Source organism: Nelumbo nucifera, chromosome 2 (assembly GCF_055504915.1).
Source record: "Nelumbo nucifera cultivar China Antique chromosome 2, China Antique-T2T, whole genome shotgun sequence".
Taxonomy (NCBI): domain Eukaryota; kingdom Viridiplantae; phylum Streptophyta; class Magnoliopsida; order Proteales; family Nelumbonaceae; genus Nelumbo; species Nelumbo nucifera.
Genome location: NC_142650.1, coordinates 66,474,274 through 66,501,463, shown reverse-complemented (window position 1 = coordinate 66,501,463; position 27,190 = coordinate 66,474,274). Strand labels below are relative to the sequence as shown.

At 32.7% G+C, this 27,190-nt stretch overlaps 3 protein-coding genes across 8 annotated transcripts in view; 2 read left to right on the top strand and 1 right to left on the bottom strand.

Annotated features, from left to right (window-relative positions):
• LOC104601391 (uricase-2-like) overlaps positions 1-2,292 on the top strand; it is a 37,853-nt gene extending 35,561 nt beyond the window's left edge. For both annotated transcript variants that reach the window (XM_010264691.3, XM_010264690.3), the window contains one exon: positions 2,020-2,292. In XM_010264691.3, coding sequence (XP_010262993.1) covers positions 2,020-2,103 — 84 coding nt within the window. In that variant the 3' untranslated portion in view covers positions 2,104-2,292. The remainder of the gene's footprint in view (positions 1-2,019) is intronic.
• An 8,684-nt stretch (positions 2,293-10,976) lies between these two features.
• On the bottom strand, positions 10,977-11,321 carry LOC148802298 (uncharacterized). Its single transcript, XM_088897861.1, has one exon. It carries the CDS (start codon positions 11,319-11,321, stop codon positions 10,977-10,979), a length of 345 nt encoding a protein of 114 aa, XP_088753987.1.
• Positions 11,322-23,500: 12,179 nt separating this feature from the next.
• On the top strand, positions 23,501-26,864 carry CTF7 (protein). Of its 5 annotated transcripts, none has more exons than XR_735863.2 (7): positions 23,501-24,084; positions 24,615-24,879; positions 24,973-25,068; positions 25,205-25,279; positions 25,374-25,726; positions 26,274-26,449; positions 26,569-26,704. XR_735863.2 is itself a non-coding variant. In XM_088898943.1 (6 exons), the coding sequence occupies exons 1-6, from the start codon at positions 23,918-23,920 to the stop codon at positions 26,289-26,291; spliced, it is 963 nt and encodes a 320-aa protein (XP_088755069.1). In that variant the 5' UTR covers positions 23,501-23,917; the 3' UTR covers positions 26,292-26,390. The 5 variants fall into 5 exon arrangements, 2 of the variants coding, with proteins under 2 accessions (XP_088755069.1, XP_010262991.1); XR_735864.2 differs by having other exon boundaries at positions 26,274-26,390; positions 26,569-26,671; XR_735865.2 differs by having other exon boundaries at positions 23,502-24,084; positions 26,285-26,449.
• The last annotated feature ends 326 nt before the right edge of the window (positions 26,865-27,190 follow it).

The following is a 27,190-nucleotide window of genomic DNA, read 5'->3' as shown; positions in this document are numbered from 1 at the left end:
ACTAAATTGTTAGCTCTCAAATCATTTCTCACTACCCCAACACATGTCCTTTTTTCATACTCCTTAGTCCTTAGCTCTTCTAGACCCTTACATAAGAATTGCTTCTTTTTACTGGTGGATGAAATGACTCTCTCTCTCTCTCTCTCTCTCTCTCTTCAATAGATCTTTCTGTTAGCCCTAGATTGGGTCTTGGACTCTACTATTCACACATGTAGCAGGCTTATTCTGTATTAAACATGATCTAATTCGGGATCAGTCTGTTTACTGCCCTTGGTGCTACATCCTTTCAAATTCAGATCTTGGTGGTGGCCGCCAAATTGGTATTCTTTAGAAAGTCCTAACAGCTCTAGAAAAATGTCATGAAAAGAAAATAAGAAGTTAGAAGAATCAAAGGGAAAAGAAAAATGTTATGGTTACAAGACAATGGAAAAATGCATGTGATGTATAACAAGTTGCTGAACAATTTTTAGAAGCCCATGATCGAAAGCAAGAAAGAAAAGAGGCCAAAACACGCACTGAAACTTAAACAGCCATAACTTTTGATTCGCACGTCCGTTTTCAACATATAATATATCAAAACGATCTTCTTGGAGAACACTACTTGCCAGGTTCAGATTCATTTGTGTTCTCTCGGACCTCCAAAATTTTTTTTTTAACTTTCGTTTTACAATAAGTTTCACATCTTGCTGTTTTAGCTTGTTTAAGTCCAAGTTTGATTAGGAAATCTTCTTTTATTAAATTATGATGTTTTGTAAAGTTTTAAGTCAAATTAGTGGTTTTACTATTTTTAGAATTTTTACTATTTTAGGAAAGTTGGGCCTTTGGTTATAAATAAGTCATTGTACAGGCTTGAATTCAATGAATTAAATACAGTTTCCTTTGAGATTTCATTACTCTCTTTGAGAATCCTTTGGGAAGAGGACGGTAATCATCTTTCTCTCCTTAAGCTTCCTGCTACGCCAGCACGTCTAAGGACAAGGAAAGAGTAAGAACTAAAAGCCTGGCTTGGAAAACGAAGACAGGAAAAAAAAATCCACCAAAGGGAAAATTTTGGGTCTTCAGTACTTATTGATGAAAAGAAAAAATGGGTATGTAAGATTGAGGAAGCTATGTTTAGGTAATATTGAAAGCATCTAGAAATCCGTACCTTATTCCTTTATATTTTACATTCAAGTATTTGAACATAAACTTCTTGTTGAAATTAAAATCCCTTGTTTAACAGTGTGCAAATCAGCAATGTAAATGACAAAGGAGAAATAACATATAATAGCCAAAGAGAAATATAATCAAACACCACAAGAGAAATAGCACATCAGAATTTTAACGTGGAAAACCTCTCCAATGTAAAGAGTAAAAACCATGGGGCACTAACCCAGAAATCATCCACTATCAGCAAGAATAATGGGTTACAACTTCTCTAGTTCCAACTAGAGGATAGCAACTTCAAGAGACAAGAACCTCTCTTGAATACACAATAACGGTCATCAAACAAGATATGTTTCAATCAACAAAGCATGAAAAAATATCTCACCAAACAAGCTTCCCAAACCCTCTCCAAAACCACTGTTGAAGAGCCAAGAAATCCATCAAAAGCTTGATGGAATCAGTGTAAAACAGCAGTCGCAATGGTTGATTGAATGTGTTCTTGTTCACGTACCAAGGAGTTTGAATCACTTCTCTTGTGAAAGTGGAAATTTCCCTTTCCCACTCTCTTCTTCTCAAAGAGGATACCAACGTGAGTGTTTAGAATGCCAAGAGACTCTTCTCTCTAAGACAAAATGCGGCTTGTAGTGAAAGTCAAAAGATAGTGGAGAGTGGGTCCTACTATCCACTTATGAGAGAATATCAAGAGTCAACCTTTTTGTGTTTCTTTCTTTCAAGTTATGTGTTGGGAAAAGACCCCAACACATGAGTGGGTCCCGCCTCCGCATGAGGAGGGTAATCCAACACTTCTGTGCATCCCAGATGCTTGGGCTAGACTTTCTTAGCTTACTGATGATCCTCTGACTACTTTTGCAGTTTGATGATGATGTTTATATTCCGACCGACGAACCACACGGGACAATCCAAGCTAGCTTGAGCCGCTCCTGGTCCAGGATGTAGAAGCCGCTATGGCCTATGAGTGGCCAGCTTGATGCCTGATCAAGTCTGCATCTCCAGTTATAAACCCATTCCACTGTGCCTGGTCCAGCTTATTAAGCTGGATCTGTTATTTAACCTTGTTTTGCAGATCTGACTTCTATGTAAAAACTCTAGAAAACGAAGGTAATGAATAAAGATGAAGATTTTGTATGGTTCTGGGGTGTTTGCTTCTTGCTAATTATTTTTTTATTAATTTTCATTGAAATTTAAGGAAATCCAAGCTACGCCTAAGGTAGAAACCAAATAATACGCTGATCAACCAACATTAGGGATCTGCATTTCAGTGGGATTTCGAAGCCTGCATATATCTTACATGCATAATCAAAGCCAATGAGACTTGGGGAGCTTGATGGAATCAAATTCATTCTTGGTTTTGGGCTTTTGGCCCTTTATTGTTGTCTATTTGATATTTAGCATTATCCAATCACTTCTCCGTATCCTACATCTTGTTTCTTGTGGATTGAATGTTGGCCCCACTTCCATGCATAGATGCCACGTTAACAGCTTCATATATCTCCTAATTGCAGAACCAACATGTATTCCCAGTACTGCTGGGGAAAAGATTGATGCAATCATCAAGCAATACTAAAATCAACTTTCCATTGGATAAGCTTAATGATTGTCCCTCCTTTTGGATTGAAATTCTAACCAGCTTTCGGCTAATATTGCTGGAGGAAATATATTACTGTTTGCTTCATTCTATTTGAATTCAAATGAAAAGTGAGATGCACGAATCCAGAGGGATAAATACAACCATCCCCGCATCATTACTGGTGGTCCTCGGCAACTGCACCTGAGTTCCTTAATTGTGGTATTTTGATGGTTAGTCTTCATGTCTCTGATCTCAGAACTGAAGTGCATAGAAATGGAGTTTTATGGTAACCAATCGAGCTCCAAGATATTGGAGTTATCTGGTACTGTCTTGCTCCAAAGTAGGTGCAAATCTGAAGCATCAACATACCCAAATGAATGTTGTATATGGTGAGGATGCTTTTATTGGAAGGTGGCCATTAGAAGACCTCACTGATTACTTCAACTTCCTTTTAAGTGCAATTCCCATCCTTTTGTATTGTTTGGTTTTCAGTTTATCAATTGATTTCTAGTGAATTAGTGTCTGGGTTCCTCCTCAACAGATGACAGTTGCAGAAGCTTCTAAGTCTCCAAACCATAGCAGGAATAGTTTTGTAAAGAGAATTCTGCTGGGAAGTCTATTCAGGGAGTTGAAGAACAGGCCTTCAAAGGTCAGGCAGAAATTCAGCTGAACACAAAGGGGGGTATTCCGAGGAAGGAGTTCAGATAAATGGGATTTGTTGTGTGTGTATGTGTGTCCAGAGCCATTGAATTTGCAGATCACAAAGCTAGCTGGTTCTCTCTATGGAGCCCTTGATAATTTGATTTTGGTTTGAGAAATTGCAAATAACTTTGCTTATCTCTTCTATACTACAGTTGGGGAAGCCATGGAATATTTACCAACTTTGTGAGTTGTGATGATCAAATCCTCCACTTTCTCCACCATGTCTTAATGGTTCAGTAAGTATATCATTTTTTTTGGCACATGTGATGTGGCTTTGGCCCCTATAACGGGTGCAATATATACATCAATGTTTATGAACCGTCATTGACCCGGATGGTCGGACCGTTTGAACCAGGAACCGTCTAGGCAACCGGTTCCGTTTTAGTGCAAACCCGGTTCTTGGCCAAAAACTGTTGAATTGGTCAACGACCCATTGACCTGGGTGGTTGAACTATCAACCCATTTGACATGTTCAATGTTTTTGGCCGTTTTATTTTAATTATAATTTTTTTAATTTTTAATTTTTTTATCAAAACGGGCCATTTGTTCAAACCGCCAACCTGAAAACCGATGGCCAAATTCTGGGTCAGTTTTTAAAACATTGATATACATACCTAAGGTGTATTTGGAGTTTGGTAATGTGGATAGATTGCTTGCGTTTGAAACACACCACACACCTTAAACGTTCTTTTAGGGGTATAGCATGTTTTGAAACCATTTGTGGTTGGTTCTAAAACACAAAACATTGCAACTTCTCTTCAAACCAAAATCTTGTCGATTAGTGTACTTCCCTAGGGATAATTTAGGGGGTTGGCCCGGCACGGCCCCACGGCCCAACCCCATGTGGGCCTGGGCCGATTGGGCTATAGGCCGTGTCGAGCTGGGCTACAGGTCAAGCCTTGGGCATGGGCCAAACCGGGTCAGATTAGTTTTTTTTGTTTGTTTTGACATTTTTTTTATTTTTTATTTCTTTTCTAAGTAAAACTAAAATATTTAACTTTCCTCTGGGAACTATTTGAAAAAATAAGAAATCTAACAAAGAAATGAAAAAATACTTAACCAAATAAGAAGTCAAAGAGGCAAAGACTCAAAGTGAATAACAAATTGGAAGAAAATTTAGAATTTTATCTCATTTAAATTTGAATGATACAAAGCATTCAATGGTTGGACGAATGAAATATAAAAATTGGAAAATGGAATAAATTAATAAAATATAAAAAATACCACATAGTTACAAAATGAAAATAAAAAATTATGTTATTAAAAAATATCAAATAAATTAAATAAAATTAAAACAAAATTTACAATAATTTGAAAAAATGCTATACAACTATTGAGTATACAAAAAATGTTGACTTCATCATTTTTTCCTGTTGTTTTTGACTTTGATCCTCTGCTTCAGGTGAAACATCAAGTGTAGTGTCATGCCCTCCTTTGTCTTGTAATCTATCTTCAGCATCCAGCCAATCCTTAAAGCATATATACATTTCTAGACTTTCATCACTCATAGACATCGGAGGAGTTAGTAGATCAAATGTCATGGCGGCAAGAACTGAATAATTTTTTGCATGTTCACTCTACCAAGCTAAAATATCAAAATTATTTGTTCCCTCCGGGGTGAAGGAAGAATCACCTTAAGTAGAAAAATTTGCTTGTAAATAACAATTAAGTTCAAAAAATGAACTTGTTGTCGATGCAATGGATTTCTGCATTAAATAAAAAAGTTTTTCTCTTCCACTACTGAACTCAAGTTCAGAAGTGGAAGATGCGGTTGTACAAGTTGTAAAATTTTTATTATTTCCTATTACTTCAAATTCATATAATCTAAACGTTTCAAATAATAAACTATTAATTTCTTCTTTCTTATTTCCAATTTCAATATTCATATTTTCACAATATGCTTCATGTAAAATATCTAAATCATCTTTCCTAATCCTAGGATCTAATATTGTAGCTAAGCAATAAAGAGGAGAAATATTCTCCAATATTTTTTAAATTTATTTTCCATTATTTCAACAATATTTTTAAATTATGGATTCTTTCTATATTTTGCAAAACAATTGCTAAACATCATTAATTGATAAGCTAAATTATAACTAGTTGGATAATAAATACCCAATAATTCATTAGTTGCACCATAAAAATGTTTTAGAAAACCTCTTATACAAATTATCATTTCCTAGTCTTCCTCAAATATAATATCAGTAGGCATTTTTGCATTATAAAAATCACTAAGAATGTGTTTGTGAGAAATACAACTTTCTAACATAGCATATGTAGAATTCCATTTATGTCTAACATCTAATATAAAATGTTTATATTTTAAACCATAATTTTGACATAAATATTTAATTTTTATTATCTTTCTCTAAAACTTTTAATATATATATAATATAATTTCTAATTTTAGAAATATGAGTAAAAATAATATTTAATGCATCATGAATACATAAGTTTAAGATGTGACATTCACATCTGATATGAAATAATTTACCATTTAAATATGGTTTTAATTGAGATTTTAACATATTTATTATTGAATCATTATTACTAGCATTATCAAAACTAATAGAAAATATTTTTTTTATCAATAACAATTTTATTAATTCAACATAAGAATAATTACAAAAAGGAAGACAAACACTCTTATCTTCCAAATACAACTTGGGCCTTCAAGAAAGAAAAAAAAAAAGAACAGGAAGAAACAATAATATTACAACTTAGCCCTAAATATTGAATCCCTTTCTACCCCTTGTTTAGTTAATCCATTAGCTAAGGAATTAGTTGATCTTTTAACCCAGCTCATCTTAACTTCCATCTCCTGCACTAGCCACTTAAATTTTCTCCTCTCATTGTTGTAATTCCATAAGTCATTGTTGTCGTTATTCAGCCACCCTATCACCACCTCCAAATCCCCTTCAATTATGAGTTTTCTGATATTCATCTCCTTAGCTTTTTGGACTCCTTCCATTACTACAAAGATCATAGCTTTAAGGGAGTCACCCACTCCAATTGGGCATAAGAACAAGGTAGAAATGACCCAATTCTCATCCTTAAAAACACCCCTAGTCCCTGATTGTCAATTCCATAAGCATGTAAAGTATTTAAAATACTTGCAACAATAGCTAGGCTAGTATGTGGCTATTCAAGCCTAGTAAAACTTAAAATTCTTTTATTTAAAAGCCAAATTTCATCAATAAAATGACCAGTAACTAGGGCTGTTCATAAGAAGACCCAACCCGGACCGACCCAACCTGTCGGCCGGGTTTTCTTCAGCACTAGTCGGTTTCGGGTTGTAAAAAATCATAAACCGACCCGAATCGAACTGACTTAGTAGTTACAACCTACTTAGTTCCTACTTAACTAAGTTGTCTCTATCCTAGTTACAACCTAACTTAATTTCTAGTCTTCTAGTTAGGAATGACATTAATGGCAAATATTGTAAGACAACTAGACAAGGAATTTTTTTGGAAAAGTTAAAAGAAAAGAATCAAAGGATCCTAGTTTCTATGGTATTTTACACCAAATAGGCAACCAATTACAATTAGAATTAGGTGTCCTTTTTTACTTAGATAAGAAGGTTTCTTGAAATATACAAATTCCAGTCTTCTTTCTCTAATACAGTTTGACTTTCTATTTTTTTGATAACTTCTATTCTAACTTGGTCCACCCCCCTTAGCCCCTCAGCTCAAGCACAATCTCTAATACAATTTGACTCTCAAAGAATCAAAATTTTGAAATTTTAATTTATTACCATGGTTGAACTTAGAGCCAAAACCGACCAAAACCGACTCAAACTGACCAGGTTGGTTTTGCTTAACACAGGGTCGATTTCGGTTTCAATTTCAGGTAACCCAACCAGGTCGGGTCGGTTGGAAAAATCTCAGTAAACCGACCCAACCCGACCCGTGAACAGCCCTACCAGTAACACAAATATAACTTATGTTAAATTTAGAAGTCCAAATATCAAAAGTAATTGCAACTTTAGAATTAAGATTTGATAATATATAAATTAAATATTGTTTATACAAATAAAATTTTTTTAAAGCATCTGATCTAATAGTATTCATAGAATTTTTTTTAATTTGTGGATTTACAGAATTACATAACCATTTTTTAAGTTTAGTATCTTCAACTAACAAAAATGGTTGTTCAACATGTACAATGTATTTTTTTAATTCATGAGAATATTTAAAATTACTAAAACCCCCTACCCAATTTGTGTTTGTGTTGTTTCTCTCCCTTCTTCTTCTTCTTATTCTTTCTCATGGGTGAGCAAATGTTTGACCAAATGGCCAGTACCACCCTTGCTACAATAGATAAAGTTTTTCCTACATTTTTGGCAAACAATTATTTTTCCCTTCCCCTAAACCTCCTCTACTTTAAATTTTTTTCAAACCGTGCTAATCAACTTAGTGGCCTTCTTTTTCTTTCCCCTAGTATCAGTGCTAGGGATGGAAATTCTGTCAATATCAATAGCATCCATTTCGGTGCTAACATTACCATGCTACGATTGAATATCATCGACATTAAACATATTGGGGAATTGGTTTTGGGAGGAGCCGACCATTTTTTAAATTCTAAAAAAATAAAAATTAATTTAATTGCAATTACCCGAATTGTCGATTCAACTCTAAGAGTCTAAGCCTCCCAAATTGCTAACTTGAGATACTTAAGCAATTGAGCAAGCCTTTTTCTTGTTGAAACTTCAATAAAGTTGAGAATTGGAGAATCAAAGAATGTACGAGAGATTGAGAGATTGAGACTTGAGAGAGTATGAGAACTAAAGAGGAGATTAAGAGAATTGTTAATTGGTGTAATGAGAATGGAGGATATGGCTATTTATAAGAATTGAAAATAATTCAATTGCCCAAAATACCCTAAAAACTAGTCATTTTAGTTGTTGGGAGGGGTATTTTGCTCATTGTAAAGTTATTTATCACTTTACCCAAAATGCACCCTAAGCTAGTTGTTATATAGTTGTTGGGGGGCATTTGTGTCATTCTTTATCTCCCTAAAAACCAAAATACATAAATACCCCCTATCTAGCTAGCTGCTTATAGTTATTAGGGGTATTTCTATAAAAAAACCCCAAAAAAGTTGAAATTAGCCGTTGGGGACATCGGGCGGGCCAAGTGCAACCCGCTATGGGCCTGCAAGTCGTGTCGTGCTAGCTCGTGATGAGTAGTGTCATCCCATGGACCTGGAACCCTAGGCCTAGCACGGGACCATTGTGTCGGGCCTGGCACAACCCACATGCCGTCGTGTTGTGTTGTGCCAAGCTAGGCCGTGTCGGGCTGTGGGCGATACGACCCGATTTACACCTTTAATAACAAGTAACTGAAATATTTTATACCCTTAAAAATTTGTCAACAATACATCCACACCACAAAGCAGAACACCATATGAAGTGTTGTGTGTTCAAACCAAATGGTTTCAACCACACCACAAAGGGGCTCAGTAGATTCAAATACGTACACATACAAGCCAACTGGGTGCACAGTTTTCTCAAATGAAGGAAAGCCCACTTCCTTTACCATGAAAAAAGAAGTTCGTTATTTTCTAAGAGAAAAATGTTTGATGAATGCCATTCTCATGCTGTTTTCTCTATTTGCCAAAATGGTACCTACACCTACGAATTACACAAAAGTTTTGGCCGGTGAATTGTTCAATTAATAAACTAATGACTACCTACATTAATAACCTTAGTGAAGAGTATTAGGCTAGTTAATATTTGTTGTTTTAAACTTGTATCTATCTATTTATATATACTAAAACAAGGAATGTCTATCTTTTTTTCTCTTTTTCTCTTTTTTGGTTTTTTTATTTCATATTTTTTAAACAACCAATTAGACACTATCCTTCCCACTTATATTATTCCTAAAATCTCTCTCTCTCTCTCTCTCACACACACACACATACATTCTCAATCAACTAAATCATCTCCTCTCCTAAAAAGTTATCCTAAACCATCTCCCCCACCTAAAATTTTCTCCTAAAATATATCCAAACCTATCTCACAATAAACAACCTAATTTTAACGCCTCTTTCCCAATCCCTTATCTCTATTTCTTTATCTAAAAGACTAATAAGAATGAACTAAATAACATAATAAGACAAATAATAAAAGTAATAAAATTTAATAATTAAAAAATCATTATAATTATACATAATATTTTTTATATTGTCATTAAAAATTTAATAATTAATTATACTATAATAAAATTTAATTTTAATTTAAAATGATTAACATAATATAAAATTCAAAATAAAGTATTTTTTTTTTGTTTTAACAATAATAATTGTTAAAATTAATTATAATGATGTCATACTTAATTTATAATAACAAATTCTAACAAGATTAAAAATTTTAAACAGTAATAAACGTAGCATAATATTATAACTTAAATTACATATGAATAACAATTTACTAAATAAATTAGAACTTAATAAAAGTAAAAAATATTAATTTAAACTATTTAAATTTAATTTTCAAATAATAAAAAATAAATACAACAAGTTGAATTCAATACGAGTTTACCTTCACCCTACCTAGGCTCCTCATTTTGCCACATCATTTAGCTCTTAGCCTTTGGCCATGTCACCCTGCCTCCCATTTCAATGTCGTAACAAAGTTGGAAACTTCCCAAATATTAAATGTATAAGATAATTAAAATATCAATTTATTTTGATATTTTAGTAATTAAATATTCATAAATTACATAAATGTTTGAAAATTAATTTATTCATATCAATAATTATTGAATAATCAAATTTTAATATTTTAATATTAATTTATTATTATATAAAATTATGGGAAATTGTGGACTAGTACCCTGTACTTTGGGGCTAGTCTCATATTGGTCCCAGAACTTCAAAACATGCCAATCTACTACCTAAACTTTCAAAACGTGCCAACTCAGTACCTACCATTAACCAACCGTCAGTTATGTGTATGATGTATTACATCATGTATGACTTAAAACTTTTGAAAACGTCAAAAATACTCTTCAAAATAAAACATTGTCCATCATCTTCTTCCTTAAGAAGATGAAATAGGTGCAAGTATTGTATTCACCGATCCTCCTTTCAGCTTATTTGGCATTTAATCCATGACTTAAGTCATTTTTAACAAGGATTTGCAGTTTTATATCCTTGCATTAACTCTATTTAGGACCCTCTTTTATGAAGGAGCAATCCTGTTGAAATTTGAATCCTCATCAATAGTCTTACAATGGTTAGGTTCTACAAATTTGTGACACTAGCTAGTAGACACGCCTCATACTAGGAGTTGGAACAATTGAAATATCAAACTATAGCAACCCATTACAAAATTTGAATTGCCATACCCGGTTCTAAAACACTAAAACAAATGGTGATGACAATACTTTTTATAGTTTTTATTCAGATTATAGTACATAAACGATTGCTAATAATACTAGTTGGGAAATTGAAAATGGGAACAAATATATGCACGAAATACCCTGCCTTGAAAAAGATGCTAGTAGAGAATTAATTAAGCAGATGCCTTGATTGATTCTCATTCGACTGCTTCTTCAAGAAGCTGCCCTCTTCTAAAACCATCTGGACATGCAAGAATCCTAAACCATTGGCCATGATGAGCATCATTTCTAATCTCCGCTATGAACTCCTTCAAGTCCAATGACCCATTGGAATCGTGATTGAATTGATGGAAGAGGGAGCTATAAGTAAGTGCAGGCTCACTGGTGTCCATCTTGACATCCATGCTGAAGTGGGTCTCGAATACCCCTTGGCTCTGAACCTCCTTCATCAATTCAGTGTAGGAGAAGCAGTCATCCTTGTTGGTGTCGAGTTGACCGAAATGATTGTGGACAGATCCTTCAGAGGCTTGCTCGTCCTCCATGAAATTCTAAATGGTTGCGTCATCCAATACTTCCACAGTCATCTTTGTAAACAACCCTTTAAGCAAATTAAAGAAACATCAGAATTTGAAGAACAGTTGAGAGAAAATTTCGCGCTTGAGCAAAGACAGGGCACATGATTTATTTCTTTGCCTCTAGTTTATCCAAAATTGATAATAATTACATGAAAATTTCAGTAATGTATTTATCAATTCATTATCGTCTAGTCTGGTTAGGATACTTACCTTTTACCCTTGCAACCCGAGTTCAAATCCCATCAATGGAATAAGTTTTTTTATTTATTTTAGGGTAAATTACAAAGATCCCCCTGTACAATGGGGTCTGTGACAAAGACTCCCCTGTACCTTGTTTTGCGACAAAGACCCTCCTGTACTATGACCGTGAGACAAAGACTCCCTTTCGTTAGCCTTCTGTTGCCCCCATATCACCCTTGTAATAACTATTCAGAGAAAAATACTGTTCATCTTCCCCGACCTCACGATACACGAACAACAACGACGGTAATTGTTGCATTGGCGGCAGACTTCCAAAGTCCTCCCCCTCTCTCTCTCTCTCCCAATCTCTCTCTCTCTTCTTCCCCTTCCCCTTTCTCTCCTCGCCTTTATTCTTCACAATTTCCTCTATTTTCTATTCCTTGCAGGTAAATGATCTGAACCAAGTGGATAACGTTGTTGTGAGTGTCGACTGCGTCATCTCTCACGACGACGCTTCTTCAGTGACAAGCTGCTAGTGAAAAGACGGAGTTGACCGATGGCATCTACACCATTCCTCTAGTGCAGTCGTGCTCGTGATCGACAAGCATCGGTGAAAGATGAAATGTTGTGGAGGTTTCTTTAAATTTCTTCTGTTCTCTGATCGACAGTGGAGCTTCAGCCTCCAGGTGTGAAGCCTCCATTTGTGTGTGTGTGTGTGGACATGGACGACTGCCTTCGACCTTCAAATGTGTGAAGTCGAAGGAGATTCAAACGAAATGATAGGTCTTGGTCACAAGGTGGATGCTTTTAGGGGGTTCTGTAAGGACTGTGTTCTACGAGGATTCATCGGCTTGTACTGGGATTGCTTCACTACCGGGTAAACAATTCCTAAAAAAAAAGGCAGTGAGCTCTCTTTTAATTAGATTGTGGTTGTTATAGACTTTAGAGGTTGCAGTGAGATTCAATTACACCAGAAAACATTCAGTAAGGAACACCAAGTGGTGAAAAAACTGCATATAGGGCTTTGGAAAGTTCTTTTCTTTAAGCTGGAACTCTGCAACCTAACTTAACTTCTTTGTTGGGTCTCCCTTGAAAGATTCGATGAAGCCTTTCAGGAATGTATTTCCTTTTCTTATTTCTTTCAATAGGACCTTTTGCTTTCCTAAAGAGGTGGCGTGTTTCCTTCCACTCTTTCAGTAGAGATTTCTCGCCAAAGTTATCGTTTTACCTCTTCATCAGAGATACTTTTGGGTGTTATTTTCTTGCTAGAATTGAAAGGTAAGAGAGGACGGTGAGGGAGGGTAAAAGAAGAGAAGAAAGGGAAAATAATAGGTTAAATAGGTTTTAAGAGAAAAGGGCAAAAAAAAGAAAATAGAAAAAGTTTAGTGGGGTATTTTGGTAATTTAACGCATTCCGTCATCTGACTTAACGGTCAAGGGGGGTCTTTGTCTCATGGTCATAGTACAGGGGGTCTTTGTCATAAAACAAAGTACAGGGGGTCTTTGTCACAGACCCCATAGTACAGGGGGTCTTTGTAATTTACCCTTTATTTTATTTACAACTTAAATTGAGTATATTCTCATATCTTAAAATATTTTATTATTTAATTATCATTACTATTTTTTTGGTATTAAAAACATTATTATTCAGTATTCACAAAAAAAGTTTAGTATTTCATTATTTTCTTGACTAAGCAATAAGTTAAATAATTCAGCAAAAAACCACATATAAAACAATTGCTTTCATTAAGATTCAAGCTGAAGAGCTATTGCTTAATAAACGGGTGTTCTAACTAACTGAGCTATAAAAGAAACCATAAAAATCAATATATGCAAATTAAAAAGGGTTAAGAAAAAACACTCCATCCATTAGTTGCAATCTGCGAATAGCTGACTAGTTGTAGGCCTGTAGCCTGTCGATAATATATAAAACAGGAAAGTCTATCTTTTTTCTCATTTTTATTTTTTATTCCATATTTTTTAAACAACCAATTAGAGACTCTCATTTTCCTCTTGTCTTATTCCTAAAATCTCTCTCTCTCTCTCTCTCCCAATTAACTAAATCATCTCCTCTCCTAAGTTTTCCTAAACTATCACCTCCACCTAAAACTTCCCCGTAAAACATATCCAAACCTATCTAACAATAAACAACTTAATTCTAACACCTCTTTCCCAATCCCCTATCTTTCTTTCTCTATTTTAAATACTAATAAGATGAGTAAAAAATATCTAAAAGACTAATAAGAATGAAATAAGGCAAATAATAAAAGTAATAATATTTAATAATTAAAAAATTAGTATAATTATACATAATATTATAGTAATATTATACTTAATTTATAATAACAAATTCTAACAAGATTAAAAATTTTAAACAATAGTAAACTTAGTATAATATCATAACGTAAATTATGCATCAATAAAAATTTACTAAATAAATTAAAATTTAATAAAATTTAAATTCTATTTAGATTGAATTTTAAAATAATGAAAAATAAACACAACAAGCCTATTTCAATATGGGTTTACCTTCACCCTACCTAGGCCCCTCATTTTGTCACATCATTTGGCTCATAGCCTCTAGCCATGTCACCTTGCCTCACATTTCAATGTCATAACAAAGTTAAAAACTTAGCAAAACATTAAATGTATTAGGGTTGTTCACGGGTCGGGTTGGGTCGGTTTGCTGAGATTTTTCTAACCGACCCGACCTGTTCGGGTTTACCTAAAATTGAAATCGAAACCAACCCTGTGTTAAGCAAAATCGACTTGGTTGGTTTGAGTCGGGTTGGGTCGATTTGGGTCGGTTTCGGCTCTAAGTTCAACCATGGTAATAAATTAAAATTTCAAATTTTTGATTCTTTGAGAGTCAAATTGTATTAGAGATTGTGCTTGAGTTGAGGGGTTAAGGGGGCGGACCAAGTTAGAATAGAAGTTATCAAGAAAATAGAAAGTCAAACTGTATTAGAGAAAGAAGACTGGAATTTGTATATTTCAAGAAACCTTCTAATCTAAGTAAAAAAGGACACCTAATTCTAGTTGTAATTGGTTGCCTATTTGGTGTAAAAGACCATAGAAACTAGGATCTTTTGATTCTTTTCTTTTAACTTTTCCAAAAAAAATCCTTGTCTAATTGTCTTACAATACTTGCCATTAATGTCATTCCTAACTAGAAGACTAGAAATTAAGTTAGGTTGTAACTAGGATAGAGACAACTTAGTTAAGTAGGAACTAAGTAGATTGTAACTACTAACTAGGATAGAGACCCAAACCATCGGTTTATGATTTTTTACAACCCGAAACCGAATGGTGCTGAAGAAAACCCGGCCGACTCGGGTTGGGTCGGTTTGGGTCTTCTTATGAACAGCCCTAAAATGTATAGGATCATTAAAATAATTAAAGCATCAATTTATTTTGATATTTTAGTAATTAATTATTCATAAAATACATAAATGTTTGAAAAATAATTTATTCATATTAATAATTATTGAACAATCAAATTTTAATATTTTAATATTCAATTATTATTAAATAAAATTAATTATATATTAGTATTATTTGGAATTGATAATTATTACATAAAAATTTCAGTAATGTCTTCATCAATCCATTGTTGTTTAATGCGGCTAGGATACCTAACTTTTACTCAAGCGACCCAAGTTTAAATCTCAGCAATGGAATAAGATTTTTTATTTATTTTAGTTATGGCTTATATCAAGTAGATTCAGATATCATAAAATATTTTATTATTTAATTACCCTTACCATTTTTTGGTATTGAAACCATTACTTTTCAGTATTCACCAAAAAGATAGTTTAGTATTTAATCATATTCTTGACCAAACAATAAGTTAAACAATTCAGCAAAAAACAACATATATAAAATAATTGCTTTCATTGAAATTCAAACTCAAAACCTCCCCCTTACTAAACAGGTACTCTAACCAACTAAGCTATGAAATCAATTATAAAAATTAACCTATGCAAATAAAGAAAAAGTTTAAGGAAAAAATAACACCATCCATTTGTTGCGATTTCCAAATGGGTGACTGGTTGTAGGCCTATAGCCTATGGGTGCTTTCATTTGGTTATTATTATTGTTTCTTTGTGTTTCTTGAATTTTGCTTGTTATGTGGCTGAATTTGGTGCATGGGTGTATGTAAGGATTTGTTGAGAGAGAAGAGGTTGTGAGATTGAGACTTGAAATTAGTTTGAAGAAGAGATGGAGCTTGAGAGGACCTTTGTCCCTCATTGATGCCAGAAGCTCATCGTCGACCAAAGTCCCCTTGTACATCTTGCCAAATTTACCCTACCCATGCCCCTCATTTTGCCACATTTTCTATCTCTTAGCCTCTAGCCATGTCACCCTACCTCCCATTTCAATGTTGTAACGAAGTTTGAAACTTTCCAAGCATTATCCATATAAGATAATTAAAATATCAATATATTTTTATATTTTAGTAAATAATTATTCATAAAATACATAAATATTTGAAATTAATTTATTCATATCAATAAATAATGAATAATCAAATTTTAATATTTTAATGATAATTTATTATTATATAAAATAAAATTCATTATACATTACTATTATCTAAAATTGATAATTATTAGATGAAAATTTCAGTAAGTTAAAAAGATAATTATATATTTTTAAATTTTCAAAAAATTAATTTTTAGGTAATTTTAGAACATTATTGATTTCAACTTTCATTTTGGTAATAAAAATTTATATATTGATATTTTTATTTACATTGGTTTTTTTGCAATTGTTAAATATTAAATTGGAAAATTATTGGGAAATTTTAACTATATTTATAATTTCCATAATTTTTTAGAAAATTTAATATGTTTTAAAAATTATTAAATTATAAACTTATAATAATTTCCATAATCAATTATTAGTAATTTACATTGTTTTTGGTAATTATTAAATTAAAAAATCATTAGATAATTTTAATATTGATAATTCACATTTTGTAGTTATTAATAATTTCTATTATCATCAGTAATTTACAATGGTTTTTGGTATTTATTGGGAATTTTTAGTTTAGTGATTTCCATAAACTAATTTTCATGTTTTTGGTAATTTAATTTAGTGAAAGTTAATTTGAAAATATCTAAATTACTAATTTTTTATTTTCAGTAATTAATTATTCATAAATTCAAAAATTTTTGAAAATTAATTTATTCATATCAATATATTTTGAACATTTTATTCATATCAATTCAGAAATCCATGCATAATTTTTTGAAAAGTAATTTATTTATATCAATATTGTTGTGCAAATTAACAACAATAAATTGTAAATAGATGTTTTTCATTAATTTAGTTTTAAACATCCCATGCCAAAGTGTCAATTTTTTGGTTGATAAGGTCTCTTGTTTGTTGTAAGAGAGAGAGAGAGAGAGAGAGAGAGAGACTTAGGGTCAAATCGAACTTGCACTAGGGTTGGGAGGCTTTATGGGTTTGGGATGATCCCCCTAGTTGTGGAGCCCCATGGAGAAACATTTTTAAAGCCTTCCCTATATTTTAATCTTTGCCAAAAAAGAAAAATCCCAGATATCTTTCAAATTATGAATTAATAAAATTAATCAACTTTCTTATTTTCCTGTGCATCGAATAGGGCTCTACTAGTATCTATTCTATCTATTCTATCCATATAAAGCAAGGTTGTCCATGTCACCATGCCTCTCTTTGCTCCAAACCAAGTTCAAATCTGTGCCCCACAGGTGCGCCACATGCACATCTCAGCGTGCATTGGGAACGTCTCCTGTACTTGTCATTGGGAGATGTTCCCAATACATTGTGGGGTGCCCGTGGGGTGCCAATGTGATCTCCTCCAAGCCCCCTTCCCACCACTCTCATTTTGCTGATTCAACACCTTCTCTCCCTCACCATTCCTACCTATTCACGTTTCACATCAGTGATAGATAAGGTAGTTCTCACAATTGACTTCGGTAGCCGGCCTTCTCATTAAGCCACATTAGTGATGGATTAGGTGGTTTAACATCCATTACCTACACATTGTTTCCTTTCTCCTATCTAAGATAATACTCATCAGCATAGATTTTTTTTTTTTCTGCTTCCAAAATTGGTTGAAAAAAAAAAGTGTGAAGTTAAGAACCATATTCCTCCATTGAAGTGAAAAAAAAAAAAAGAATCATATTCCTCAATGTTCGGGCAATCAAGTATTTGAAATCGTTCCCTTTTTAAACGTGCCCAAAACTGTAGTTATACCAACTATTCATCACGTCTCCTTCCCTTCTCCCTCACAATTTGTCCCATGACTCTGTTTTAGAAGGAAACAAAGCATTAGAATACTTCCTTCAACTTTAGTTATTTAGACTGAAAACTAATGCATCTAACGTTCATTTTCTCCTTATGCAGGAATTGAGTAGTGAGCTTACTACTCCAGTAGCCAGTGATAGAGCCTGTAGAAAAATAAACAAAATGATCGGTTTTCCTATTTCAGGGAGTCTCAATTTCAGGGTATGGGTTTATATTAGTGTTTGTTATTTTTTATACTTTCCTTAATGACGATAATACATTCGGCAGGTCTCATAATAGCATGGTTCTCCATTTCAATTGTTTTTCCAATAGAATAAAAAATCTGCTTTTCCTTATTATACTTCTTCATTCTCTTCGGTTCAGTTGGAGGCTAAGCTTAGCTTCTACAGGCTTCAGGTGCTGCTTTCATATTTTGTTCTTTCTTTTGCTTAATATACAATATTCTTTTTAAGCATATCTATGTTATAGGCTAAAGGTTTCATAGCTTTAGGTGCTGCTGCTTTCACATTTTGTTTTTTCCTTTTGCTTAATACATATTCTTCTTAAGCATATCCATGTTTATAGCAATAACTGCAGTATTTGGAAAAGGGCCCATAGACAATCTACTGCCAATAACCCTCTTTTCCAAGGTCAATCTATACTCTTTCTTGAGGGTCCCTTAAAGAAGGTCAATTTGGACACAAACTCAGCATAAGTCATTTTCATCAAATGCGTGGTTTTAGAAGATCAATTTTGAGAACACATCCAATCACTTGGGCAATAGACCGTAAATATTTATACTATTTTAAAAAGCATGAATAGCCTCAGTAATATTTCTGAAATTTTTTGAGCACAAAATTTATCCTTCCATATTTAAATTTGTTGATAACAAATGAGGGAAAAAGGGTAATCAATTATTAATATTAAATGAACTGAAAAGATATAATTATAAGATATTCAATTTCTTATCATTAAATCCAATACTTAAGGTATTAATTTGCATTCACCTTCATTGAATCATATATTTAAGGCATTTTTATTTTTTCTCATCATTAAATTCTATTAATTAAATCCATACATAAAAAATAATAATTCCAGTAATATAAAAACATACTTTTAAAATCTACCTAACAAAATAGTGTTTTCATCTAGACAATGATAAGAAATTAAACCATTTCAGGTCAAATGGGCCAATCCATGTTGTCACAATTAAATAATAAAATTCAAAAATAGATGAAATGAAAAAATATAGTAATTAAAAAATGAAAACACTTTTAACATCATATATTTGACATATTAAACAATAATATGTATGATAATTAAGAAATGATTTTATTAATGATGGAAATGGAATGTAAAACTTAAAACCGATTAAAATAAAACTATTTTCCTATTCTCTCTCATTAAATCTCATATTAAGGTATATTTTCTTATTAAATCCACAAAATTAATTTTAATATTATGAAAATAAATATTTTGAAAAATAATTTGCAAACAAAACATTTTTCTTCCCTCCCAATGGTGGGTAAGCAATTCAATCATTTTGGGTCAAATGGGTTAATAAATAATGTCATAATTAAATAATAAAAAATAAAAAAAAAATTAAAGAAGTAAAATATATAATACAAAAAATAAAAATAATTGGATATATCTAATATTTAATATTCATTATACTAAACAAAAATATGTATGAAATGTAATAAGTAATTTTATTAATGATGAAAATGGAATGCCAAAGTTAAAATCAACCTATAAATGAAATGATGTCATAGTCAAATAATAAAATTTTAAAAAATAAGAAATATAAATAATAACAAAAATAAAAAAAAATGGGCTACATATCTAATGTTATATATTCATAAAAATAAATATTGGGTACATTTCTAATATTATACATTCATTGTCAATGATGGAAATGTAATATAAAATTTTGTGTCAACCTAGAAATTAAATTATTTTCCTTTTTGGGTTTTGGTCAGTGGTTTGGGTAAAATGCATTAACCGATGATATGATAGTTAAATAATAAATCTTTAAAAAATAAAAAAGTACAAGTAATCAAAAGAATATATTAAAAATTATATATTAATTATGTCAAACAAAAATTAAGTATGATAAATAAAAATTATTTATATGATATAGATGATATATAATTTAAAAAAAATCTGAAAGTAAAGCTATTTTCTTATCTAAATGGTGGGTTAATGATCCAACTTTTCAAAGAAATTCATGATGTCATAATTGAATAATAAATATTTTAAAAAAGATAGAACACAAACAATGAAAAGGTACATAATTCTATTGCATTTGAGAACATTTACAATGTTATATATTCATCATAATAAATAAAAATATTTGTTAAAATAAAATTTATTTTTATTTATGGCAAAAATGGAATAAAATAATAATAATAATAATAATAATAATAATAATAATAATAATAATAATAATAATAATAATAGTTGTTATTGTAATTTAAAATTTCCACATGCAATGCACATGCACATTTACTACAAGCATTTGAGTTTATTTTTAATCATATTCTTACTTTTGTTAGTTTTCATTTCTTATCTTAATTATGATATATCTAAAATTCAAGTAATTAATATGAAAAAAAGTTTCTCACATGTGTGCTTAATCACTAGTGATGATAATTTTATATTTCTTTCACCTTTAGGCTCCATTTGTTTTCGGTTCAATTTCAATCACATTAGTACACATGCATGAGAGTTCAAAATGAGTAGAATTAGAAATGCAATTTGGGTCATTTTTACTCTAGGTTTCACTTTATTTTGCATCATGTTTTATTTTATTTCATATGCAATGTAAACAAATGAAAACAAAGAGATACAGTTTGTTTTGCACTCTACATATTTGCATTTGTATTCCTTCCAAACTGAGCCTAAGGCTGTGTTTGGAAACGATGCAAATGGAGTGTAAATCTCAGTTCAGGGTAAATTTGCACTCTAGTTCACTTTTGCCTGTGTTTGGCAACATTACATTTATTCATTGACAAATGACAAACCAATGTATATTTATATTGATAATAAGATGTAAAAGTACATCAACAAAAAAGAAGTAAATTTGCATTCAAGTGGGCTTTTGATTAAAAGAAAAGCATATGCTTTATTGAATTTCATGTTTGCATCAATTACAGTTAAAAGTCTGTTTGGTAAGAAGGTAAATTTGTCAATGCAAAACTAACCCAACTTTACAATTTATATGAACCGTTTTACACTCTACATAATTGCATTCACACTTATTTGCATTGTTTCCAAATGCAGCCTAAAGAACAAAAGTTTATTAAATATATGTTCAAATCATTTACCAAGTTTAAAGTATCAATATGATACACCTGATATGGGGCACATTGTAATAGGGGTGTTGATTAAAAACAAAAAATAAGGAACTAAATTGATGAAACCAAACTGAAAAAGGTCCACGATTTGATTAACCGAATTATAAGCACCCTATATCATAAAGGTGGTAGGAGTGCAATGATACTGGTTGATTAGTTACAAGTTCTTTTAGTATAGTCAAACCCCACTTTTATATAACCATATTGTGCTTCATAACAATTTAAGATTATATGTGTACATGTGTAATAAAAAACATTTTTATATAAATATAATTCATATATGTATGCTTTCGTTCAAATGTGTTCGGGTTGGGTTGAGCTAGACTTGGCTACCAAGGGCATAACCCAAACCCACGCCCAACCCCAATTTAAGTGAGGGATGAGGTTTTTAGCCCAGCCCCAGCCCGCAGCCAGAAAATATAGGTCTAATTTGTGCAAAAATTCGGGTTGGGCCCAAATTGCAGGTCTATATATCGGTTTCGAAAGTTACTGACATGAAAAATAATGAGATTTGAGATATTAACAGTTTGAGACTTTGAGCTGTTAACATCCAGCCTAACATACAAACAATTATGCTCAGAGCACAAATATAAATATATACAGTGCAAAACCTTTATATATTGTATTATAAATTTTGTATTTGGAGTGTATATATTTGTATTTGTATTATTACCAAATTGGGCCATTAGGCTCAGTTTGGAAAGAGTACAAATACAAATATTTAGGGTATAAATGTATATAAAATAATACAAAATATTGAGTTTTGTACTCTGTATATTTGCATTTGTACTCCTTTTAAACCAAGCATTTAAGGAAAAAGGAATATAGAGCAATTGGCACACACAATACTCATAGTGCCTTTTGGGGAGAATTCTTTATTGGGATTTTGAGAGGGGGGAAGTTTGAGGAAGAAAACAATGTTCTTTTTCTAGATTTATGTGAGGACCAGGGAATGTTTATTTTCCTAGTACCCATCTAGGGGAAAGTTACCAACACTTGGATGAGACAAAAATGCCCCTTTTAATAATGGATTTTTTATGGATAAAATGGTCATTATATTATTTACCTAGGCTCAATTTGGAAGGAGTAAAAATGCAAATAAATAAAGTACAAAACCTTATATTTTATATGCATTTGCACTATACATATTTTCATTTGTACTCTTTTCAAACTGAGTCTTAGGAAATAAAAGAGCATGGGTACATACACTTATCCAAGTAAATGTTTCCAAGAAAATACTTACCCGAGTAAGTAACTTACCAAAAAGCAAACTGAGCTTTGATATTTTGAACCTTGATTTACCCTTTTGCTTAATTTGGAAAGAGTACAAATGCAAATATGTATAGTACAAAGTAAGGTTTGGAAACACAAAATATAAGGTTTTGCATTGTACATATTTGTATTTGCACTATTTCCGAACTGAGCCTTTGTAATTTTGCACCAATGCAAATAAACCAGACCTTACGAGTCAAAATAATGAAACATCCCACTCAATTTTGTCTCTCTCATGTTGCACTTCCCAAGTTGCCACTAAGAGAAGAAACAATTTGTAATATATATATATATATATATTCAATTTATTATATTATTTTGTTCTAATTTTATTGTAATTTTTTATTTTCATATATAAATAATTATATATATTAAAATTCATATGAAATAAAATTTTAATTTTTTTAATTTTAATTTCTTATTTATTTTGTTAATTTATTTTAAATTTTTATTTTTTTATTTTTAAATTTTTTTTAGAACGGACCGTTCACTTGAACTGGACAATTGAACCATCGTTCCAAAAATTGGTGGCCAGAACGGTTCCATTTCCGAAAGTTTTTTTTAAAACCATGCATGACACGACCCGCGGGTGGCCTGTGCATTGGTGGGCTAGGTCGGACCATGCTTGCTACCTATGGGATATTTCAAAAGTCTAGCACAGTACGGGCCCAAGTGGGCCTGGGCCATTATGCGGATTAAGCCAAGCCATGAGAGGTATATTTTTTTAAAAAAATTGAAAAAATAATGAAATATTTAAAATAAATTAAAAAAAGAAACAAAAATATGAAAAAAACTTAGAATTTATTTTTTTTGAATTTTGATGTACTGAGCCGTATCGGGCCATGCCACATGCTGGCACGGCTCGATTTACAGCTCTAGATGCACGGCTGCAAAAGGCTGTGAACACGGTGTGAGGACGCTTTTGTGATTCCTGAATCCGGTTCCGGTTCAGCCAAACTTGTACCAAGCCGAAGTATTGCTCGAACTCGATTATTCGAATATTTTCGTCTGGATGCAAATTTCCCGCCAATTCCCTTTAAACAAATTATTTTCGCGACCGAAACCCTAGCTCTAGCTGTTCTTTCCGTAAGCTCCATCTCTACTGTTATGCTATAGCTCTGTCTGATATCGTTATTTTCAATCTTTTTGCTGTTGTTTCTATAATACAAAGTCAAAAGCAATCTCAAATCTCTTAATTTCGATTTCTAATTGTTTCTCCAGAATCACTGAAGCCTCTGTTTCAGATGTTCATGTCCTCCTTATTCCCACTCTTTCTTATATAGATATATATTAGTAATAAATTAGTATATTACTTTGGTTGTTCGTTGCGGTTTCTCTATGAACTGAAAGATTTTACGGGAGTTCATGTTTCCATCGTCATCCCTTTGGTCAAGCTAGCTCGACTCGGTGGAAATTATAAATTGGTGGTACATTACTCCACAATACCTCGAGCTCAAGAAAACCGAATTGCTCAAGGAATAGAATGCAAGCCAAGATTAGTGCCTTCTTCAAGCCTGCTGCACCCAAAACCCCTGATCCACCTCAAATTTTCGATCAAACTGAAGGTGAAGATGCATTGCCCTCCGAAAAGCCCATCTCGGAAATTCTAGTTACATATAGGCGTCGAACTCCGAAGACGGATTACTACTGGTATTGATTCTTTTTCATGGAATTGATTTCTTATTTCAAGATTTGGCGTTTTGTCTGCTAATAGCGCTGGCTTTCAGACCCATTGTCAATTACTAAAATTTGGTTTATTGTTTTGAGAAAAAAAAGAAATCAGATTTTGGGCTCTCTCCTTTTAGGCGATTCCAATCAGTGAGACACAGTTACTGGAAATAGAAATTCTAAATTTAGCCGTTCAGATTTTAATTATCTCCTGATCTTTTTGATATTACTGCACACTCTTTAATGAGTAGATACTTTGTTTCCTGTGCTGGATGATTAATTAAGAAACTAGAAGATTTTGTTTGTTCTGCCTCTTCTTAAGCACATTAGAGTTTGATTTAGAGAAACATATTTAGGTGCTCTCTCCATCTAAAACTCATCTTCTGGAGCACTTTTCCAAATTTTTACTGCATTCTTGTTTACTAAAATAACAAGGTCTATTTTTCTTTTGTCGTGGGAAAAAATCCTAAATTCCTAACAGTATTTTGATCCCATTTTCTGGTCTTCTGCAGCAATGATGAATGCAAAGAGCCAAGGATTGAGGAGGCCTCAGTTGATTTAAATCCAACTGATTGTCCTGTAGAACCAGCCCCTGGCTCAGATAGACTCCTAAACAAGAAGAGAAGTTATGCTCAGTTTCATTTGGAGTTTGGGCAGTCTGACTTCCTTCTCCATACTTGCTCTGTATGTGGGCTAAAATATGCTCGTGGCGACGAAGGAGATGAGAAAGTTCACAAGGAATTTCACAGGAATTATACTCAGGGACTCCAGTTCAAGGTACTTGAAGATTTGTGTCTGGTTGTATTCAATTTGTATGTCCTCTTGTGCCTTCTACCTACTCTATCTTATCATATTTCATCCAATTAATAGGGCTGGCGCAATGAAAGAGTCATTCCAGTGCCTTCTGTTGATGGGGCCCGCATTATTATGATGTTAGATGGTGACCCACCTGCTCAAAGAAACAAGGTTCTACTTCCTCATCCATATCTTCTGGTGCTTGATGTTTGCACCAGCTTTTCTCTGTGCTTCTCCTAGAAATACAGTTAAGAAAACAAAATCCAATCAAATTTGGGAACTTGATTGCTAGCTCTCCTCTTTACAGGTTCAGGAAGTAGTGAAGATGATGGAAGTGGAACTTGGATTGACAGATGACTGGCTTATTCATAAATTTTGCAAGGTATACATTAAATTCTGTTCTCTTACAGGACTCGTACTTTCCGACCATGTTAACACAGTGACTTTATGTAATTTCTGGGATATCATTTTTGCAGGTTTATCTGTATATTCTCTCTCAGAGGATTGCTGGTTGCCTAGTTGCAGAACCAATAAAAAATGCCTACAGAGTTCTCTCAGATTCAGTGGCTCTAAAAAGATCGGGTGGTAACAATGCTGAGAAGTCTAAATCAAAAAATCCCATACTTCAATTTGGAGATGTTAATTTTCAGAGGGAATATACAAAAAGAGTCCCCTGTGTTAATAGTACTGGAAGGACTGAGGGGGAAATAAATGGAGCAATGTTTTGTGAAAAGGAAGCTGTACCTGCTCTCTGTGGTATTAGAGCAGTTTGGGTTACACCCTCAAACAGAAGAAAACGTATTGCTACTCAATTACTGGATGCTGCAAGGTAGGTTGACTGCCTGCTATTCCTAACCTGTGATCATCTCTATTTTTCCATCTCCTTCCTGGTTGTGTTTCAATATTTCATAGGTTTGGTTTTAGTTCAACTGTTCAGTCCCAGCACAAAAGCAGAACTAAATAACTGCCATTTCTAGGAAAAAGTTGAACCTGGATTGGCCATCCAGTTCAGTTAGAGGCAGTTGATCTGGATGAACCTGAATGAACTGATGATATGCCCTTCAATTGTTGACTAAAGGAGAAAAAGACTTAAAAAAGATGGATCAATATCCATTTATGATTTTCATTAAAAATAAATAAATAAATAATACCCATTTATGCCCTCTTGAAGTGATAACATAAGCTTTCTACCTTTTGGCTTGGCCATGTGGTGAGAAAGGCTCTCAACTATAATGAACAGAGTCACTATCACTTGATGCTTTGTACTTTATTCTTTGAGCTGGCTTTTGGAAAATATATCAACCTATCATCTCCATTTTCTTGGCTATTTTGGATTTTGAAGATCAATTATCCTTAATATATTTTTTTCCTGTAAGAATTCCTATAGGAATTAGGGACCATTACTTGGTGTAAAGGTAACATCTTGGGCCAACAAGCATGAGAACATGATTTCAAGTCTGAGAATAACCACTTCGTGCAAGAAAGTGTTGAAGGTTAGGTTTCTATCCAGTCCATCTGTCCCAAGACCCCAGATTACTGGGACAAACACTGGGTAATGGCCCTTTAATTCTTTTGGAAAATCATTTCTATAGATTTTGAAAGTAATTCCAGGAGTTGGAATCTTTACCTACTTTTTTTTCTTAATCAATGTTTTATTTCTGTTCTATGTAGGAAGAGCTTCTGCATGGGTTTTGTCATGGAACAATTTCAGTTGGCATTCTCTCAGCCAACTGCTGCTGGAAAGGCATTGGCATCCAGTTACAGTGACCGTGAATCCTTTTTAGTCTACAAGTCTGGTAGATTGGTTTAATAATTGTTATTAAATTTTGTAATAGTTTTTCAATTCTTCCCTGGATTTTCCATGAAATGGCTGTAGAACATGGAAACTCTGGTCAATTTAACCATTTTCATTAACTGTTAATATCCTAATTCAATATCAAACATCAGGTTGAAACTTGAAAGGTCAATTGCTAGTTCGGTTAAGTTCTTATCATCTTTTTTTTTTTTTATTTATTTAATGTAAGTTTGCAATCTAATTACTAATTACTATTTACTACCAACTCAGTTGGACGCTATTAGAGGATGGCTCACGTTCAGCTTGAGAATTCACAGGCATCTCCACCTAAAGAATTCCAAACATAATCAAATCAAATAATTGGGGGAATGCAACCATGCGTGTGTGTATTTTCTTTAATAATCAAACCTCAACCACTGATTTTTTTTTTCCTCTTAATCATGAAATATCAAAATTAATTGGAAATAGAAGTATCACAAATGAAAGTGTTATGTATAC

Coding starts and splice junctions, on each gene's coding strand:
- LOC148802298 (XM_088897861.1), bottom strand. CDS start 11,321: ATGGAGGACGAGCAAGCCTCTGAAGGATCTGTCCACAATCATTTCGGT.
- CTF7 (XM_010264689.3), top strand. CDS start 23,918: ATGCAAGCCAAGATTAGTGCCTTCTTCAAGCCTGCTGCACCCAAAACC. Junction 25,280..25,373: donor TTATTCATAAATTTTGCAAG/GTATACATTAAA, acceptor TCATTTTTGCAG/GTTTATCTGTATATTCTCTC. Junction 25,727..26,568: donor CAATTACTGGATGCTGCAAG/GTAGGTTGACTG, acceptor TGTTCTATGTAG/GAAGAGCTTCTGCATGGGTT.